At 43.6% G+C, this 22,277-nt stretch overlaps 1 protein-coding gene across 2 annotated transcripts in view; it reads left to right on the plus strand.

Annotated features, from left to right (window-relative positions):
- Positions 1-22,277, plus strand: part of DRC9 (dynein regulatory complex subunit 9) — a 53,003-nt gene that overhangs the window by 24,897 nt on the left and 5,829 nt on the right. For both annotated transcript variants that reach the window (XM_073626543.1, XM_073626542.1), the window contains exons 5-8: positions 5,145-5,226; positions 12,848-13,009; positions 15,646-15,720; positions 20,183-20,314. In XM_073626543.1, the coding sequence (XP_073482644.1) occupies positions 5,145-5,226; positions 12,848-13,009; positions 15,646-15,720; positions 20,183-20,314 (451 nt within the window). The remainder of the gene's footprint in view (positions 1-5,144; positions 5,227-12,847; positions 13,010-15,645; positions 15,721-20,182; positions 20,315-22,277) is intronic.

The raw sequence follows: 22,277 nt of genomic DNA on the forward strand, positions 1-22,277 counted from the left end.
GGGCTTTCACACTGAAGAAACAGCAGCGGCAGTATTAGGTCGGTTTACAGGCGCTATTTTTAGCGCAATAACACCTGCAAACCGCCCCAGTGTGAAAGGGGCCTAAGACATGCATTATTTTTTAATTCCCTCCCACTCCTTTCTTCAGCAGCTCTGCAAGGATTGGCTGTTCCACACCTCAGCATGATTTGGCATGCTGAAGTCATGTGGTTAGTTTCCTGTCTTTTCACTGGATGTTAGAGATCATAGCAGAAGTTCAGTGTAAGAAATGCACAGGAGAAAATGCATATTGACAAGGAGAGTGTAGAGGTGGGCGGGGAATCTACTGACATCATGACTCCACCCACCGAGCTCCAGACAACAGACCCACCCACAGAATATGCAGTTTTCGGGTCTAATAACAGACAGAGGGGAGACGTTTGACAGGTAAAGATACATGCAGGAGGTATGTATATCCTTATAGATAACCCCTATGGCAGTAGTTTAGAAAGGATGACATAGGGTTTACATCCACTTTAATATATAAAAATGACCTGGAATGCTCATACATACACCATACAGTGGTTCCATTGCACAAGACTACACGTCATAGATAAGTAAATAGAGATAGAAATGAAAATGAAAAAATGAACATCTAGAAATCGGAAATGAAACAATTAAGGTCAAAATCAATGTTTAACCCTTGAGGATGGAAAGATTTCCTTTAAAAAATCCATTTAGCTTCACATATACTCGGTGTGTTAATTCTATTACTCCCTCTCCAGTGGGGTTTATATCTTTCAATTGCCCAAAATTTCAATACTGAAGGGTCCTGTGAGTGGAATTGGGGAACATGTCTAGGGGCACTATGCTTAGTAAACCCCTTTACGAATTTTTTGAAATTTTGGGCAATTGAAAGGTATAAACCCCACTGGAGAGGGAGTAATAGAGTTAAAACACTGAGTAAATGTGAATCATCTAAATGGATTTTTGAAATGAATCCTCAAGGGTTAAACATTGATTTTGACCTTAATTGTTTTTATTTCTGATTGCTAGATGTTCATTTTTTAATTTTCATTTCCATTCCTATTTACTTATCTATCTCCTTTAGTCTTGTGCAATGGAACCACTGTTTGGTGTATGTATGAGTATTCCGGGTCATTTTTATATGTTTTTATATATTAAAGGGGTTGTAAAGGTAAAAATTTTTTCACCTTAATGCATTCTATGCATTAAGGTGAAAAAACTTTTGACAGTACCGCCGCCCCCAGCCCCCCCGTTTTACTTACCTGACGCCTCGAATCTTCGCTCCTCGTCCTCGTCAGCTTCATTGCAGCTCAGCCTGGTCGCTGATTGGCTGCAGTGGATGGATTGAAAGCAGCGCAGCCATTGGCTCGCGCTGCTGTCAATCACATCCGATGACGCGGCGCGCCGGGGGGCGGGGCCGAGTGATACAGCGAGCGGCTATAGCCGCCGGCTGTATCACGGGAGCGCGCCCGCAAGCACTCACCACCGTGCGAGGGAGCTCGCATGAAGGTGGTAAATGCTTGCGGGGAGGAGCTGAAACAGCCGCCGAGGGACCCCAGAAGACCAGGTTCGGGGCCACTCTGTGCAGTGAAGGTAAGTATAACATGTTTGTTATTTAAAAAAAAAAAAAAAAATAACTTTACAACCCCTTTAAGTATCCTTTCGGTGGTGATATTGTTCTTGTCCACTAGATGTCATCCTCTCATACTTACTTAGTATGTTTATAATTGTTTATATAAACTACATGTGGCAGCACATATAAAAAAGGACCAGAGGGTCTAGGGAAAGGGTTTTTCAGAGAGGAACACACAGGCTTTAGAAGATTGCAAAAATGGAAAAATGTATTAATAAAAACATGTAAATATCCACCCACAATGGCAAATAACCACTATATACCTCCACCAGGCGATAAAGTAATGATGAAATAACAGACACTCCACATGAACCCTCCTCATTCACTCAAATTCCCACCCCCACACACTGAGTATGGGTAGTATAAATGACAAACTGACAGTAGCAAATTCTAATGTTTAGGGCAATGTAAAAATGATGGTGGAACAACAAAGTACAAAAAATAATAATAATATGCTCTAGAAGCATTGAATAAATGCACCACTTGTATAGTAGTCTCTTTTTGAATAAGTAGATGTCGTTGATCCTGCCATTAACTGCGGCTTTCCTGACCTTTCTTTTTTGTTTTTCTACATGTGGCAGCACTATTGTTTTTTGCCCACTAGATGTCACCATTATCATCCTCTCTCTCGCTCATTCTTATTCTGTATATTTTATATATATTTTTTATTTAGTTTTTTCTCTTCAATATTCCTTTTTGGGAAATCTTGTACGAAAAATACCTCTGTATCAATTTGCATACTGAATGTCTAAAATTTTCCATGTCTGTCCGCCTTTTAGTGTTGTATTTAATTTATTTCATTTCATTGTATTGTGTGCAACCTATCATCTTTCGGTTGCTAGGCAGTTTTCTCTGGCCATGATGGATGTTTTTTCTTATTGGCCAATTAATTATATTGGACACAGATGAACTGATGACTCAACTGTTACTAAGGCTTACCCATTGGTTAGAGGGGGTATAAATACCCGGCACTTGTCACTAAGCTCCTTTTTCTGAGTAAGTCACATGACCAGTGATGCAACGCGCCGGGTGGAGCCTTGTGACATCATTTCCGGTGGCGTTCTATGGAAGTGCGGTGAGGAGGCAAGTGTGTCACTACTCCCATTGTTTCTTACTGCGATTTTTATTTTTACTTGATGTAAGCAGCTTCTTTTACTTAATAAATTTACTTTTTATTTGGCAATATTGCACTATGGCTGTTCTTTGTTTCCTTTTGAGTGCCATTTATACAAGAAGTAGCATTTCTTGGAGCGAGCTGTTTCTTCTTCATATGGAGTTTCCCAAGATGTGTTGATACTAAGATCTGGACGTAGTTCTTCGTCTTCGCTTGGGACCTGGATGTCTTTACAGATCCATCAGCAGGATTTCTTATCTGACTATCTGATGAGCCTTGTTTGAACCTTTGAGTAATTTTTGGAGGTGAGCGGCCAATTTATAAATATAACATTTGATGTTTGGATTGATGTGCTGTCTGTTTTTTCTTCTATCAAGTTACCCCTATGAGATGTTATCTTTATATGAACTGACTCCTACCATTGGGCTTTAGTTGGACTTTTATTCACATTCATTTATTTTTTGGATACTTATCATGTTCATTCTTTAAGTATATTAATTCAAGGCACGTTATTGAATAAGCGCACCACTCTTATTTCTTCTTTTTACATTTGATTATGCAGTGTTTTTTGGGTACACTACAAAGTGGTTGTAGCTAATTCATGGCCACTATACATTTATTATATATATTTTTCCTTTTCTGAGTTTATTTTGACTTCACTGTAGGTTGATGGTTTATATTTTCTTTAAAATTATACATAGTACCGCACAAGTTTATTCCTTTATAACACAGTACCCAATATAGAGAATTAGCTGTGTATGATATCTGAGAGGCCTGTATGTCTGTTTGTGGTGGCCAACTGTGTCCCTAAGACAATTGTCTATTTTTAGCTGTAGGTGGAGGTTTGGTATATTTATAGATTGCTAGTATTATGTGGATTTTTCAATAAAGAATTTTTTATCTTTAAATACCGGTAGTCCCTTTTTAAAGAATTCTTTTTGTATGCTTAAACTTAATTCAGAGGAACACACCCCTATGGTTGATTATTCTTTATCCCTGGGGTGACGGTATGCTATGACTACAATGGGGACTATTTATATTTATAAATCCCCACTCTAATCTTATCTACTGGGATGTAGCCAGATTGTCATTTTTTTTATATGGTTGTTTTGTTGGTTAAATTTTTCTGAGCACATTTTTTTTTTATATATATCATTTCCTCTTCAGACACCTGCCTATCTTAGATCAGAAGCATGTCAAATCGGTGAAGTGTTGCTTCATACCACTAGAGGGAGATGTTAACAAAAAAAGTTGGACCTAATTATTGTACACATAATTCCTGTTTTGTACTTCCAGTGTGACTGGCTCTGTAAATTCCCCCAGTTTGTGCCAAGTAACAGGTATAGGAAGAGATTTAGAGCGGCATCTGTCATATATTACACTGGATGCAAAGGGTGTTATTTAATGTACACAGGTATAATAATGCTTGTTTCAATAGTAGACATGCAATTTAAGGCGGAGTTCCAACAAAAAATGGAACTTCTCTTTCTAGGACTTTTACGGACTCCTAATCCCCTGACATGCCACATTTGGCATGTCAATTTGGGGGGGGCAGTGAGTACCTAGTTTTGACAGGTACCCAGCTCCCACTTCCCCCTGCGCCACCTAGGCGACTCCTCCTCTCCCCCTCCCTCCCTGCAATCTTTTTGGACACAGGCCTCAGAAGATTTTTATTCTTTTGAAAGCCTATGGCGTGCAAAACACACCCAAAAACTTCACCCGGTGCATAAAAAATGTGCACACACATAAAGAGTGTTCACAAAAAAGTGCCACGGGTACACAAGACGTGCCAATTCCCTGATCCCCCGGGGCGTTAGGCTCCTGCGGGGACAAAGGTACTTACAATGGTCTATCTGGCCGAAACCAGACAGACCCCGTTCTCTGGAGGGCCTGCCGAAACAGGACCCACCCAAGTACTAGGTGGGGCTCCCCCGAAGGGAGACCCCATGAGAGAGGGCGAACTAAGCCAAAAGGCCATGTCCACCCCTTCCCAAGACTTTCAGGGCTGGCCCGAGGACCCGCATCCTTACTCATCACACAGTGAGACAAACGTGACAAAAACAAGACATGACAGGTTCAATCAAAATCAGAAGATTGTTCGGCCAATCAGGACAGCGCAGTGTGAAGCCGCAAGCTGTCACAGCTGGGTGCCCACACTAGTGATTCCAGGGCAGAGGAGAGGATGGGGAGAGGAGTGAGGCTTCGGGCGCCCGCATCGCTGGACTGTGGGCCAGATGAGTGTCTGTTTATTAAAAGTCAGCAGCTACACTTTTTGTAGCTATTGACTTTTAATAAACTAAAAAATGTGTGGAACTCCGCTTAAACAAATTTGTGGATGTTGGCTTTAATATGTTAATTCTGGCATTAGTTACACTTTGCTTTTTTTCATAGAGAACAGGAAGGGAGAAAAAAGGTCAAAGCACTGCAGAAGCAGCTGCATGATGTAAGACAGGAGAAAAAAGTGGAACTGCAGGTAATACAAAGGTTTGAGCGATGATGTTACTTGAAAGCAGTTTGATGCTTTTTAATATATCATGTATGGGGTCAGTTAGTAAGGCCCTGTTCACAGTGGTGTTTAAAGACATTGTACACTTTCAAATGTTTTAACTAGGTATTAGTGTAGTTCTTTTCCCTGTGTCCTTTGCCTTTCCTTGTAGTGATGGGCTCACATGTTGTGGCTGCAGTTTGTAGTGTCATGGTTGATCAATGTCCATGTTGTCATTCACCTAGTTTGTTCCTGTTTGATAAATGGACAAATTGATTCATTACCTTGTTCTAGGTCACAGTGTGCAGTGCTTGTCTTGCCATTTCTTTTGTGTTGCAAAACAGATGTGTGAATGCTAATGTGATGAAAGAATGCATGGTGATCTCTCTGTTAATTGTTCTGCCTGTTTGTTAGATCTAATTATGGTTTAGCCCTCACCTGAAGAGCAGTAGACTGAGAGAGCCAGGGATTGTGGGATATATTGTTTTTTTCACGGAAGTGTCAGTTCTTAGATTACACACAGAATTCATACTTTAAAGGACAAGTTCACTTTTAGTAACATGTTACTATGCAGCACCCTCCCTTGCCCCTCTGTAACAGCAGCTGGAGATCCTCTCCCCACTAGGGTTACCACCTGTCTGGGATCCACCCTGACAGTTCGGGTTTTGAATCATGTGTCCGGGTTTCAGTCCACACAATATGTAGCTTCAGGAATGTAGCTCAGAACAGTGCATGATAGGAGGGTGAGGGGGCACTATGCACGCCACATTACTATTCTCTTTGGAGCGCCCAAAAGTGTCCCAGGTCTTTTACAATCCTATAGAGCAGTGGTCACCAACCCTTTCCTCAGGGCCCACTAACAGACCAGGTTTGCAAGATAACTGAAATACATCACAGGTGATATCATTTGCTGCTCAGCGATTGCAGTATTCTAGTCTGTATCTCCCCAAGGTAATACATAAAACCTGGCCTGTTAGTGGGCCCTGAGGACAGGGTTGATGACCACTGCTATAGAGTATGTTAAATTTTTTTTTGCTCTGCACCGCTAAAGTGTTCGGGTTTGGCTTAAAGAAAAGGTGGCAACCCTAGCCCCACACCTGATGTTACATTTTAAAATGGTGTAGCTGTGCAGAGCTCCAACCACACAGCCACATCATTCATTCACAGGAATCTGTGAATAAAGAAACTACAAGTCCCATCTTCTCATCAGCACCATTGTAGTCCATTTACTTTTCCCCCAGCTTTGTAACTGAAAGCCCATACAGAGGTACGGACATAATGCTGGAGGGAGAGTGTGCAGGAGCCTGACATTTTACCCACAATCCACTGATCGCAGGTGCAATGCTCTGTAAAAAATTTAAAAAAAAAAAGAACTTTTCTTTTACTTGCAAAATCATGTGCACATATTATTATTATTATTATTATTATTATTATTATCATTTAAAATAATAATAAATAGCCTTAACCCTGTGCAGAGCCATGCCACATTTTTAAACAGAAACTGAAATGTCTGACACAGGAATGTGAAGATTTACTCTACCATAGATTGTTGATTCAGTGGAATAAATAACACCATAAAACAAATTAATCTGCAGGTAGGAAGGCTTAAAATGTCTTTAAGGTCAGTTGTGAGAGTAGTGCATTGTGCCTCTTACATACACTAACACATAGTTTTCTGAAAACAGAACCCACTACACACCCAAAAGGGGCAGACATGAACAAAGCCTCGTACACAGAAAAGTTCACTTATCTCATTGCTTACAAGAAAATAAATTTAAGAGAAGTTTGAAAAGCTGGGTACAAACCAAAATCATTACAGGACCCTTGATTTCCAGTCGCTCTTTCTCTTACTCTGGGCCAAAACGGGGGGCAGGGGGTACATGTGCCCCGGGCCCCGCATTTAGAGGGGTGCTGTTGCTGACAGGAGTAGTGAGAGAGGCATCACTACTCCTGTCAGCCCAGTGCTGGGAGGGAGGAGAGAGCCGGAGGGGGTGAGGCCTGTGTTCTTTCTCCTCTCCTCTTTCCTGCAAGTGCAGCGCTCTTGTTCTTGCAGCACAAGGAAAGCTACATCTGATCATAAGCAATGAATGCTGATGCTTGGAGGACTTGGTGCGTGACTTTACAAGACAGAAGGAGGGAGCTGAGGATGCCTTCTTTCCAGCTAGGGCCAGGACAAAGGGGGGCACACTGGTAGCTGGGGACCTTACTGACAGGCATGAGACTTGCCCTGATGCCACCACTGAAGCTGTAGGCTTTAGTGTCTTCTGGCCTTCTCACAACCTGTAGCACAGAGCTGAGGGGTTTTGGAGCACTTCCTGGGCTTTGAAAGTACTTCAGCAATTAGTAGTAAAACAACCATCCGGATCAAGTTTTGGCATCTTCTGCTGGCTTATGTCTCCGCCCACCTACCTATCAGATCTGTACCTCATACAGGCCTGATAGGTGGGCAGGGACACAAGCCAGCAGAAGATGCCAAGACTTGATCCAAATGGATGTTTTACTGCTCACTGCTGAAGCACTTTTAGAGTACAGGTACAGTGCATTGATATTCTACTGTAGTCAGTTGAGCATTTGAGTACTGTGCATGTGATTGCTCACATGCGATTGACGGGTTTTGTATTAATTATTAAAATGTCTATGTGCTGTTTGATGGACTATATTGGAGGTACTGTGCTTTGTGGGTTCACTTTTTTTCTATGCTTCTTTACACTTATGGTGGGCGAAGGGGCAGGTGTAAAGATATGTGGCTGTGCAGCATTTTTACTGCTCCCCAACCACTCCACCTAAAGCTGCAAAGGCAGCAAAGCTATTCAAGTGAATTGACAGCTCTGCAACTGCATGCAATGCACCTGGTTGGTAGTGTGCCATTTAGGGGCTAAAACAGGTGTTGAGGAGGCATCATATCACACCGTCACTGCCTGCTTAACACCTCTGAAAAGCAATCCAAGCTTGGATCACTTTTCAGAGGAGCAGCATAACTTGCCACGAGTGTTAAACCCTTACTGCTGACTTGGTTGTACTTGACAATAGTTAAAACAAAAGGTATTATCTTCTAGTGATAACCATGTCATTTAAAGTGGTTGTAAATCCTTACATATGCCCAGTGAAGTGACTGGCCTCAGCTGATACAGAGATGAAACAAATCCTCCTACCTAAATTGTACCTGTTTATCTGCAGTTTTCTCTTCTCTTCTCTACAGCCCTTCAAAGTGCTGAAGTTAAAAAGCTTGTCTGAGAGTTCAGGAAAAAAGGGGCGGGAGATGAAATTACAAATGGTGCCCCATTGTTGGTGTCAGTGGGAAAAATGGTGCTCCATTGTTGGTGTCAGTAGGCAGAATAGTGTCTCCTATCAGTGGGAGAAATAGTGCCCCAGGGACTGGATAAAGGCAAGCAAAGGGCCACATACAATTATGGCTCAACTGCCTAGTTTTACCACCAATGATCTCACATGTAAACAAGCCCTTAGTGCTGGGTGAGCAAATATTTAATTCTATTGCACAGTGATCTTTATATATAGTGTATGTGTGTGTGTGTATATATATATGTATGTATATGTGTATACAGCGGCTAGGGATTATTTTATAAACATAGGCACACAGACTTTATAGTTTATTTTTTTCTTGCCTTTTTTGTGAAATTGAGGCCCCTTTCACACTGGGGCGGTTTGCAGGCGTTATTGCGCTAAAAATAGCGCCTGCAAACCGCCCCTAAACAGCCTCCGCTGTTTGTTCAGTGTGAAAGCCCGAGGGCTTTCACACTGAAGCGGTGCGCTGGCAGGAGAAGAAAAAATCTCCTGTCAGCCGCATCTTTGGAGCGGTGAAGGAGCGGTGTATTCACCGCTCCTAAACCACTCCTGCCCATTGAAATCAATGGGACAGCGCGGCTATACCGCGGCTATAGCCGCGCTATACGAGGGGGTTAAAACCGAACCGCTAGCGGCCGAATACCGCGGTAAAACAGCGCTAAAAATAGCGCTGTTTTACCGCCGACGCCCCCTACCGCCCCAGTCTGAAAGGGGCCTAAGGATTGCTAATAAATACAGTTTATTCATTTTAATTGTGCTAGTCTGCACTCCTGACCCCTGCACTTTGTTATGCTCTCTTGACCCAGAAAAGAGTAGACGCCGGTTTTATTTAGGCATACTCCTTTAAGCCTTTTCCACTGTCACCGCAATTTGGTCACACCTACCACACCGCATGCCACATCATTACATCACTCAATGGTACTCATGGGTGGGTCTTTCACATGCATAGCAATGTCCCTGCAGAGAGGAGTGACTAAAGTGTCACACCTGTCAGAAGGAGCAAGGGTCCCTATAGCTGCTGGGAGGAGGATTCTGCTTTCTCGAATAGCAGCCTACTGTGCGCAGAAGAGAGTGGGAGTTTTGCCAATCGATAGAAAAGTTTAAATAAAGAATAAAAAAAAAAAAGAGAGTGGGAGCCTGCTGAGAACACACCTCTGGGGAGTAAGGGCAGACTGAGAAGCCGCTTTGAAAAAATAATAAATTACTGACACTTTCCGCTGCCCTACTGACACCATCCTCTTCAGTGGAGGGGGGGGGGGGGGGGGGGGCTGTTCAAACTGAGTTGCCCTGGGTGAAAGAATGTCTACCACTGCTCTTACTTATACAGTGTCTCACAAAAGTGAGTACACCCCTCACATTTTTGTAAATATTTTATTATATCTTTTCATGTGACAACACTGAAGAAATGACACTTTGCTACAATATAAAGTAGTGAGTGTACAGCTTGTATAACAGTGTAAATGTGCTGTCCCCTCAAAATAACTCAACACACAACCATTAATGTCTAAACCGCTGGCAACAAAAGTGAGTACACCTCTAAGTTAAAATGTCCAAATTGGGCCCAAAGTGTCAATATTTTGCGTGGCCACCATTATTTTCCAGCACTGCCTTAACCCTCTTGTGCATGGAGTTCACCAGAGCTTCACAGGTTGCCACTGGAGTCCTCTTCCACTCCTCCATGACGACATCACGGAGCTGGTGGATGTTAGAGACCTTGCGCTCCTCCACCTTCCGGTTGAGGATGCCCTACAGATGCTCAATAGGGTTTAGGTCTGGAGACATGCTTGGCCAGTCCATCATCTTTACCCTCAGCTTCTATAGCAAGGCAGTGGTCATCTTGGAGGTGTGTTTGGGGTCGTTATGTTGGAATACTACCCTGTGGCCCATTCTCTGAAGGGAGGGGATCATGCTCGGCTTCAGTATGTCTCAGTACATGTTGGCATTCATGGTTCCCTCAATGAACTGTAGCTCCCCAGTGCTGCAAGCACTCATGCAGCCCCGGACCATGACACTCCCACCACCATGCTTGACCGTAGGCAAGACACACTTCTCTTTGTACGCCTCACCTGTTTTCCGCCACACACACTTGACACCATCTGAACCAAATAAGTTTATCTTGGTCACATCAGACCACAGGACATGTTTCCAGTAATCTATGTCCTTGGTCTGCTTATCTTCTGAAAACTGCGGGCTTTCTTGTACATCATCTTTAGAAGAGACTTCCTTCTGGGACCACAGCCATGCAGACAAATTTGATGTGGTGTATGGTCTGAACACTGACAGGCTGATCCCCTACCCCTTCAACCTCTGCAGCAATGCCGGCAACACTTATATGTCTATTTCCCAAACACAACCTCTGGATATGACGCTGAGCACATGCACTCAACTTCTTTGGTCGACCATGGCGAAGCCTGTTCTGAGTGGAAACTCTCCTGGTAAACCGCTGTATGGTCTTGGCCACCGTGTTGGAGCTCAGTTTCAGGGTCTTGGCAATCTTCTTATAGCCTAGGCCATCTTTATGTAGAGCAACAATTCTCTTTTTCAGATCCTCAGAGAGTTCTTTGCCATGAGGTGCCATGTTGAACTTCCAGGGACCAGTATGAGAGAGTGAGAGCGTTAACACCAAATTTAACACACCTGCTCCCCATTCACACTTGAGTAGCTATGATTAAGCACTATTGAGAGTGTGAAACGTGTCAAATATTTAATCCTGTACCCTGCTGCTATATGAATTTTTGTTATTTTACACAATAAAGGCGTTTGTATCGGAGTGCGGCTGTCCAGATTCTCCTTCTTCAACACACCTGCTCCCCATATACACCTGAGACCTTGTAACACTAATGCCCCGTACACACGGTCGGATTTTCCGACGGAAAATGTGTGATAGGACCTTGCTGTCGGAAATTCCGACCGTGTGTGGGCTCCATCACACATTTTCCATCGGATTTTCCGACACACAAAGTTTGAGAGCAGGATATAACATTTTCCGACAACAAAATCAGTTGTCGGAAATTCCGATCGTGTGTAGACAAATCGACGGACAAAGTGCCACGCATGCTCAGAATAAATAAAGAGATGAAAGCTATTGGCCACTGCCCCATTTATAGTCCCGACGTACGTGTTTTACGTCACCGCGTATAGAACGATCAGATTTTCCGACAACTTTGTGTGACCGTGTGTATGCAAGACAAGTTTGAGCCAACATCCGTTGGAAAAAATCCTAGGATTTTGTTGTCGGAATATCCGAACAAAGTCCGACCGTGTGTACGGGGCATAACAGGTCACATGGGAGGGAAAATGGCTAATTGGGCCCAATTTGGACATTTTCACTTAGGGGTGTACTCGGTTTAGACATTCATGGCTGTGTGTTGTTATTTTGAGGGGACAGCAAATTTACACTGTTGTACAAGCTGTACACTCACTGCTTTACATTGTAGCAAAGTGTAATTTCTTCAGTGTTGTAACATGAAAAGATATAAAATATTTACAAAAATGTGAGGGGTGTACTCACTTATGTGGGATACTGTATGTGTTCCCTTCTATAAAGGATAGGCAACACATAAAGCATACGAGTTGCTTTCAGAGCAATGTGCCAATAGTTCTTGCATTGTGTTTAGGTTCATTTTAACTCGAATGTACCTACTGAAGTAACCACACTGTTGTCTGCTATGGTGATAAAACACATCTGACATCTTACTCTTCTGCTTTTCCATAAAGTCTACTTCTAAGTAAACAATGTGCGGTATAGTGATATTTCACAAGCTGACAGTCTTGTTGCTTTTCCATACATAGTCACTTAATGGCATGAAAGGGGGAGGAAGTATTTTGTATATACGATTGTCAAAATTTTTTTTAAGCGATTTCTGTATACCTCTGTCTTATTGGATATTAAATGTGTTATTTGAAAGCCGAGTGGAATGAAAGAACTAATCTAGCAGTCATAAACTAATGGTATATAATGAATGCTTTTATATACACTTTCACAGTAGTAATGCTTAGTACAATACTCACAGTAGAATCGGTTCTTCGCCCCTTCCATATCCCATACTTTTGGGTGTGTGTCTCTTTACAAATATTTTTCTGACATCTGTGAGTAATATCAGCCTATTAATGGCTAGGACAAAAAGCCCAATTAGGACTGAAAGTAGCTATAAACATGAGATGATTGTCACCCAGTCCAGACAAGTCTCATCTACAGTATATGGGCACTAGGAAACCACACAAGCCTGTCAACCTCAGGAATAAATAGTAATAAACTTTGCTTTAGAATCTTAGACTTTTCGTGCTTAACATTTCATATTCCCAGAGCCGTACTGAACTAATCGCATACCTCAAAGATCAGCTACAAGAAATGAAAGCTAAAACCAACATGGAAGGCAGGTATGTGAAGAAGGACTCAGAGCTTCAAATATCTCAGACGCAGACAAAGTGCAATATAGCGGAGTCAGAGCTACAGATGGAGATTCAGGTGAGCATTTTGTACAGACACAGGCGCTATTCACTGTATCTGTGCAATGGACCTGCACACAATGTAGGTTCCTGTAATATAAGTCTCTGGGTTTGATGTAAATGCACTTGTGTGCACATATCAAAATGCCCTTAGGCTCGATTCACACGGGGCAACACGACTTCAACGCGACTTTGCAACGCGACTTCAACCCGACTTCAACACGACTTGTGGATCCGACTTTCAATGAACGGGGATCCGACTTGGATCCCCGCCACTGTGTTTGGTATGAATCTTTAGGGGGAACTCCGCGCCAAATTTTAAATAAAAATCCGGCATGGGTTCCCCCCCCCAGGGGCATACCAGGCCCTTGGGTCCGGTATGGATCTTGAGGGGAACCCCCCTACGCCGAAAGGACGGCGTGGGGGGTCCCCCCAATCCATACCAGACCCTTATCCGAGCACGCAGCCCGGCCGGACAGGAATGGGGGTGGGGACGAGCGAGCGCCCCCCCCCCTCCTGAACCGTACCAGGCCGCATGCCCTCAACATGGGGGGGGTTGGTGCCTTGGGGGAGGGGGGCGCGCTGCGGCCCCCCCACCCCAAAGCACCTTGTCCCCATGTTGATGAGGACAAGGGCCTCTTCCCGACAACCCTGGCCGTTGGTTGTCGGGGTCTGCGGGCGGGGGGCTTATCGGAATCTGGGAGCCCCCTTTAATAAGGGGGCCCCCAGATCCCGGCCCCCCACCCTATGTATTCACATGGTACATGGTACCCCTACCCATTCACCTAGAGGAAAAAAGCGTCAATAAAACAAACAGTACACAGGTTTTTTAAAATAATTTATTAGGCAGCTCCGGGATCTTCTTCCGACTTCGGGGGTCCTCTTCCGACTTCGGGGGTCTCTCCGCCGTCTCCTCCCGGTGTCCGCATCTTCTGCCGGCTCCTCCGCTATCTTCTGCAGCTCAATTGCTAGCGGTGGTCCGGACTTCTGCCTTCTTCTTTTCTTCCAGAGATGTTGACACGACGCTCTCTCCAGCTGGAATGGTCTCTGAACGATCCGCAACGGACTTATATAGGCGGTGACCCCGCCCCCTTATGAGGTCACTGTCCCAGGGCATGCTGGGGCTGTGCCGTCATAAGGGGGCGTGGTCATCACCCGGTGACCACGCCTCCTAAAACGTCACAGACCCAGCATGCCCAGGGACTGTGACGGCATAAGGGAGCGGGGTCACCGCCTATATAAGTCCCTTGCAGAGCGCACAGAAACCATTCTGGCTGGGGAGAGCGTCGTGTCAACATCTCTGGAAGAGAAGAGGGAAGAAGATGATCCAGAAGTCCGGACCACCGCTGGCAAAAGAGCGCCAGAAGATAGCGGTGGAGCCGGCAGAAGATGCGGACACCGGGAGAAGACGCCGGAGAGACCCCCGGAGTCGGAAGAAGATCCCGGAGCTGCCTAATAAATTATTTTAAAAAACCTGTGTACTGTGTTTTTTATTGACGCTTTTTTCCCTAGGTGAATGGGTAGGGGTACCATGTACCCCATACCTATTCACATAGGGTGGGGGGCCGGGATCTGGGGGCCCCCTTATTAAAGGGGGCTCCCAGATTCCGATAAGCCCCCCGCCCGCAGACCCCGACAACCAACGGCCAGGGTTGTCGGGAAGAGGCCCTTGTCCTCATCAACATGGGGACAAGGTGCTTTGGGGTGGGGGGGGCCGCAGCGCGCCCCCCTCCCCCAAGGCACCAAACCCCCCATGTTGAGGGCATGCGGCCTGGTACGGTTCAGGAGGGGGGGGGGCGCTCGCTCGTCCCCACCCCCATTCCTGTCCGGCCGGGCTGCGTGCTCGGATAAGGGTCTGGTATGGATTGGGGGGGACCCCCCACGCCGTTTTTTCGGCGTAGGGGGTTCTCCTCAAGGTCCATACCAGACCCAAGGGCCTGGTATGCCCCTGGAGGGGGAACCCATGCCGGATTTTTATTTAAAATTTGGCGCGAAGTTCCCCTCAAGATCATTTGAGCACAAGTCGCATGCCGAAGTCGGATCATGCGAGACGGCGATCCGACTTCAATGATAGTCAATAGGCTGAAGTCGGATCAAAGTCGGATCCAAGTAGTACAGGGAGTACGCTCTGAAGTCGGAGCGACTTCAGTAGTGTCTATTAAGACGCTCCCATTCACTGTAATGTGAATCTCTTTCTGGGGCGACTTGGGGCGACTTGAGGGCTTACAAGTCGGATCCCAAGTCGCGGTAGTGTGAACCGAGCCTTAGGGTAAAATTGTTCATTTAAAGCTATAACGTGGGGACTACACAGATTCAGTAAATATTTGTGTTAATGAAATGCTGTCGCATTGGAAAATAGTTTAATGCTGTAATAGGATGTATGTAAAATAACAAAAAAAAATTCTAGAAAGCTATATAGATTTCTATTTTCTATAAATATACAAAAAAAAGGGAAGGGGGAAAGGCACAGATGTCCTTTATATCAACATAATCAAAGAAATATGGTGTAATAGCCATTAGCCAGCCTCTCTCTCTATAATTATAATATAAATATATATATAGCGGTGTTTGATATTAAAAAATGTATATACTGAACTTTAGACTACTTTATAAAAAATTCTGCCCTAAACTGAGTCTATCAAAATCTGCTTACAGAAAGTTAAAGAAAAGATGGACGAGGAGGTCAGAGTTCATGTGGAGATTGAAAACTTCCTCAGGCAGCACCAACAAGTGAGTCATATTACTGTTTGAATCATAGTAATGATCACAGGATAGCCAGCCATGAGTTTTGTCTGTGAATGCAATGACCATGTGGCCTGATGTATGAGAATGATTTTTATTTTTAAGTGCTGCGTTGATTTCAATATGTTAAGTATAGTAAAGATACATCTAATTTATTAAGTTCTGGATCTACATTCCAATTCTAGGAGATGAAATCTGCGTGTGTGTGTGTATATATATATATATATATATATATATATATATATATATATATATATATATATATATATATATATATATATATATATATATATATATATTTTATATGGATTTTTTTTTTTTTTATCACGTTCCTAAAACTTCTGCATACTTCACAAAGTTCTTGATCTGCATGCTAGAGATGAAGGTGTATGTTTAGGAGACAGAAATGTAGAAGGTCTTTACACATCACAGTCTTTCACTGCATGTAAAGCTCCCAGAAGGGAACTAGTTTATTAAAATGACTGAGAAGAGAAGTGAATGAAAGACACATTGATTGGCTGTGATATGTAGCAGAAGTGAGATTTGAGATCGTGAGATCAAGGGTTTAAATACTCCTGGATAGAAAAAAAAAAAAAGTATAAAAGATGACAAAATAAAAATTAGAAAACAAAATCAATGTTAAAAGAGAATTATGGCTAAAGCTTTTTTGGCCAGATTTCTCTTCTGGGTCACCGGCGTACACTTAACTTTTGGACTCCTGTGATCCAGATCAGCTGACAGTGCCCTCTGCTCTACTTATGGACAGCAGGCTAAAGTCAGCTGACATCACAGAGCCACTCCAGACTCTGGAAGGATTCCAGCAACATTGTTGGGATCCTCTCATCTGTCTGATTAAAAGCTGGCTCCAGCTCTGATTGTGACTGAGAGCTGAACCTAGTTGTGTCCACCCCTCTCCAGGCCAGTACTCCAGTCCTTACTCTCCACTCTGAGAAGACTAAAAACTGAGCGATCTGCGGTCATGTGATTACTCAGTTCTTGGGCTTAGAGCCAGCGATGACCAGCTGCTGGATCACACCGCTGCTGCAACCTAGTGGTGAGTATATATGTTTGTTTTTTATATAGTCCAAAACTCTCCTTTTAATAAAAGACCTATGTGAGAGGGGCCATTCCTAAACAATAGCGTTTTTATATGAAGACATTTCTGTGACACTTGTAACCGAGTATTTATCTAGCCACACTCAGAAAAACATATTTAAAAACAAAAAAACATATTTATGAATGGTTCCTCTCACACATACAATATATACTTTTTTTATATATATATATATATATATATATATATATATATATATATATATATATATATATATATATATATATATATATACTAGATTTATATGGCGATAGCAGTGAGAGAAAAGGGAAATGGTCATGATGTGAAGAGGAACCAGGCGGAGACCTGCTTTCGATGTCAGAACATGTTATATATGTTTGTATTTATATATTTGTAGCCCCCTGTTCCTAAAAATGGGGCTATAGTGTAAATTTAGTTTTTGGCTGAGCTGTAAACAGCTCAGATTTGATTGCATATTTGGTTCTGTTCTAAACTTGACTGTGTTGTTTATTTCCCACTGTTGCCAGTAGGTGTCGCTGGTACCACAGGACAGTATGAGAATTACAACTAGGTTGAGCTGTAATGAATATTCTTTTTCCAGAAACAGCCCAGTAGGAGGTGCCTGGCCGCTGTGCATTCTGGGAAGGGGTATTTATTGGACAGATGCCATGTGCTCTTAGTCTTTTGTTACCTCAGGGCCCTCCTGACCCGATGATGTGCTGCTGTAAGTAGGCCCAGAAGCCTGTCTGGGGCCTACTAATCCTGAGGTGGTCCTTAGGCTGTCTTGCCTGTGTGGAAGAAGCCGAGCCAAGCTGAGGAGATCCAGGGGAGGGCCCTTGCTGGAGAGAGCCAGGATGAAGGCTGTTCTCTCAGGAGCTTCTGATGATTCGTTTGGAGGACACACCTATATCTAACCTACCCTTACAGTATCACCGGGTCGGCTTAAAGGTTCTGGTACAGTCAAGCTGTTCTACAATTTAAACAAGGTAACTAGCTCCTGGCTGCTAAGTCTGTGAGAGGGACTTATCCAGGAGTTCTACTGGCTGCTAAGTCTGTGAAAGAGGCTTGTCCAGACATTTTACCAGTTGCTAGGTCTGTGTGAGAGACCTATCCAGGTATCCAAGATCTTCTAAAGAAAGCTGTTTTGTCCTTTGGATTCAAGGAGTCTGTAAGTGATCTGCAAAAATGGTATCTGAAACCTCCCCTAAACCTCTCTCCTACTACTTTTCTCAAGTTCCCATTAAAGCATTGAAAAATACTTAAAGTGACTGGCGCCTAAATTCTGTTCTAACTCCCCATAATAGCTATGGATTCAGCCCTGGATGTATGTAACCTCGCTCCCTGTATCTGGAGGTACCTCTTTGCTCCCAGTAGACTCAGGTGGATGCTACATATACATAAACAGTTTTAATTTTTCTAGGGCTGCAGAGCAGTGACAGATAAGCAGGGGACAAAATCCAATTGGTTCCTCCTTGCATCTCGGCCATATCCCTGCTATCGCCACCACTGAGGTGGAGAAGTAGAAGGTGAGAAAATAGCCAGTGAGATACTTACATCGCACCTTAATAAAGTGGCCATTTGCATGGCTGCTGAGGAGCATAGGCTTAAAGTCAGAAACTATATCAACCAATAAACGACACTAGGACAGGTTAAGTTGGAAAGGGCAAGGCCACAGTTTTATTGAAATTTCCAAGGACAAGTTCAGAATATAAACACTTAGCCAGTGCTTCTGCTGTTCCACGGGTGTGTTAAGATTTTAAAGCTGAATTCCAACTTTTTCACTAGAACTGAATGGGATGATTAATCCCAGCATATATCATACCACTGTACTATGTTGCTCTGTTGTCTGCAGAACCCCTGATATTCCGGGTTTAGTTATTGTATTGTGTCATGTGACACTCTCTATATCCTGCTGATAGACTCTGTCCTTTCCACAGCCACTTCCTGCAGCACCTAGAGTCTATAACACTCCCTTTTGTATTCTTTCACACTGCAACTGATGTAACTTCCTTCACAGCTCTAATGGTGGATAGGATTGAATACATCCTAATTAGCATTCAATCCCACCCAGTCACACCTATGGGAAGAGTCCAAACCTCCCAAGTCCCACCTCACAGATCACAGCATTTTTCAAGAAGGAAACCCTTTCATACATAGCCTGTTCTGAAGGCTTGCTGTGCTGCCACTGAGGAGGATTGAATGGATCACAATTGGAATTCAATCCTGCCCAGTTAAATATGCCGACCAGTGTGAACAGGGACAGTCCCACCCCTTAGATCCCGCCCTCCTAGAGCCCTGCTTTCTTTGAAGGGAATAATTTACATATGACGGAAACACCTTCATAATAACCTCCTACAGCCCTTCCCCTGTAGTTTTGCAGTAAGCCATTATTCTTTGGCATGCTACAAGACAGGAATGACACAGGAGGAGGTATGACACATTTACACCTTTCACCATCCACATGAAAGCCCAGAAACACCCACCGTAACCCTAGGACCCCCCACAACGCCCAGAACTGGTACAAGTGACTTCCATAGACGGCCCTTAAGCTACAGAGGCTCAAAGGATCATGGGAGATGTAGTATCAGAGTTGGAAAAGTTAAGAAACAAACTCAGCGAACACAAATTCAGCCGGCAGGAGGAGTGACATCACAGACATAGAAACCTGCTGTATATAGCTAAAGGAGGTAAGCTGCACATAAACGGACAGTGGGGCTGTGATTCATTTACATGCACGGTGCATCTGTTTTGGGGAGGAAAAGTTGGAGTTCTTCTTTAAGTATAGACTGTTCAGATTCCTAACTTATGTCCAGGCCCAGTCACCTGCAGTAGCGCATCCTCTTGAATAAAATATGAACTTTCATCTCATGATCTCCATTACTTGTTTAATATTGGACTATTCATACATAATGGCATTCTTGTGGAATTATTTAAAATGGAACTCAAACATCTAAAAAAGAGGTAATTGTTGGCACAGGGGAAATTGTTAATAAAATCACAGTAATGTGGGAGCTGCAAGGTTAATATTGTCATCAGTACTGTTTAAAACACTACCTAATTGACAACAATCATCTAACAGTATAAAACACACATTGAATATTCCAAAACATACGTTACATGTATAGCTAAACAATACAGAGACAGTTTCCAGTACACAGCACAATGTATTTTTTTTCTTCTGTATTAAACAATGCCATATTCTGTTTGGTTTGCTTAAGTATGCAACCAAAACATCTGAAAATTTAATGGCTTGTAGATGCTGCTGTTTGACCAGTTTGGATAACGTCCCTAACAAAAGGCGGCATGCAGTCCATCCTGAGAATGCATTTAGCAGTACCCAAAAGTATCAGTAATATTATGATTTCTGTCATACAGGAATTGGAAGAGAAGCTGGAGTACTGGATGGAGAAGTATGACAAAGACACAGAAGAAAAGCAAGCTGAACTGAATGCTTTGAAGACTGCCAGAGTTAATGATCTCTCATTGTTGCAGGATCTGGCCAAGCAAGTAAGGGCAGGAAGTCGTATAGATATGAACTGGAACCAGCTAAAAAGTACAATGTGCATTTTGTACTATTCACAATTGCTTGCTGTGTCCAGTTCCACTGAGAAATTCCTTTTTATTTGTAGCTTGGTGTCTGTAAAGCTTAGAAGCCTTAAAGCGGAGTTCCACACAAAAATGGAACTTCCGCTTTTCGGAATCCTCCCCCCCTCCGGTGTCACATTTGGCACCTTTCAGGGGGGAGTAGGGTGCAGATACCTGTCTAAGACAGGTATTTGCACCCACTTCCGGCATAGACTCCCATGGGAGTCTACGCCACTTCCCGTCCCCACCGCGCTGTCTGCTGGGAACACACAGCTCCCAGGAGAGAGCGGGGACCACTTGGGACGCGCAGCGCGACTCGCGCATGCGCAGTAGGGAGCCGGGAAGTGAAGCCGCAACGCTTCACCTCCTGATTCCCTCACCTAGGATGGCGGCGGCAGCTGCCGAGAACCGAGCGGGTTCTCGGCGTCCCCTGCCGACATCGCTGGACCCTGGAACAGGTAAGTGGCCATGTATTAAAAGTCAGCAGCTGCAGTATTTGTAGCTGCTGGCTTTTAATATTTTTTTTTTTTGGCGGTGTGGTTGGACCCCCGCTTTAAACGTGAACAAAACCAATTCTTTCATTTTAAATATACAGTATAAAATGAGGATCTTTGAACTACTGTAAAATCTCAGAGTTCATTAAGGCCCCTTTCACACTGGAGCGGTTTTCAGGCGGTATTGCGCTAAAAATACCGCCTGAAAACCGCCCCTAAACAGCCTCCGCTGTTTGTTCAGAGTGAAAGCCCGAGGGCTTTCACACTGAAGTGGTGCGCTCGCAGGACGGTAAAAAAAGTCCTGCGAGCCACTTCTTTAGAGCGGGGAAGGAGCGGTGTATTCACCGCTCCTAAACCGCTACTGCCCATTGAAATCAATGGGACAGCGCGGCTATAGCCGCGCTGTACGAGTTGATTTAACCCTTTTTCGGCCGCCAGCGGGGGTTAAAACCGAACCGCTATCAGCCGAATACCGCTACAAGAACGACGGTACAGCAGCGCTAAAAAATAGCGCTGTTGTACCTCCGACGCCCCCACCGCCCCAGTGTGAAAGGGGCCTAAGGGACACAGAGGTCAGAAGGATTCTGTGATACATGGGTTATATTGCCACCTTCAGGAGAATTGGACACTAGCAAACAAAAATCATGTTTTTGTTCTGTGCAAATAAGATCATAAGATAGATGTATGGGACTTCCAAAGGAGCAGTCCAGGAGATTGGTGGACAACACAGTGGTATTAAACCCAATACTAAGAATGTAATATATTGCAGTTTACCAATTACCAGATGTGCTGACTGCATTAGTTTTCTCTTTTTATTTATTTATTTTTTGTGGCTTTTCCCCCCACTCTGTTTTCACCTGTTGATCCAGCTAGTAACATACATCCTGTATTAGAGTGCCTACACTCTAGATGAAAGAGCACAGACACACCCTTGGGTAGCAGCATTGGTAATCTGGGAGAGGGGCGTGTTAGATGTTCTAACAGATTTAAATACACCAACACATTGAAGCCAAGCTGCAGCTAATACCTTATAAGCAGTTACAGCAAACAGTTTTGTTGTATTCGGTATAAAGATTTTACAATAAGGTGATCATTGTCAGTGGTAAATGATTTGTCTCAACCCCCTAACTACTACAACTCCAGGATTTAGAAGTTGAAAGTCTGTTGAAAAACAACATACTTTTTGGCTAGATCACCAAGTGGAAATAAAAGAAAGAAACCCTAAAGAAAAACAAATGCAGCCATCACATCTAAGAATTGGTAAGCTGCAATATAACTGTTTGCTTTTGTAAAACTAGGGGGCAGTTTACAGCTCATAGAGCCACCTGAGAGACCTTATGTACAAAACTGGCATTAGATGAAGCCTGAATATTGAGCATAGACAGGCTACC

Source organism: Aquarana catesbeiana, linkage group LG04 (genome assembly GCF_042186555.1).
Source record: "Aquarana catesbeiana isolate 2022-GZ linkage group LG04, ASM4218655v1, whole genome shotgun sequence".
Lineage (NCBI taxonomy): Eukaryota > Metazoa > Chordata > Amphibia > Anura > Ranidae > Aquarana > Aquarana catesbeiana.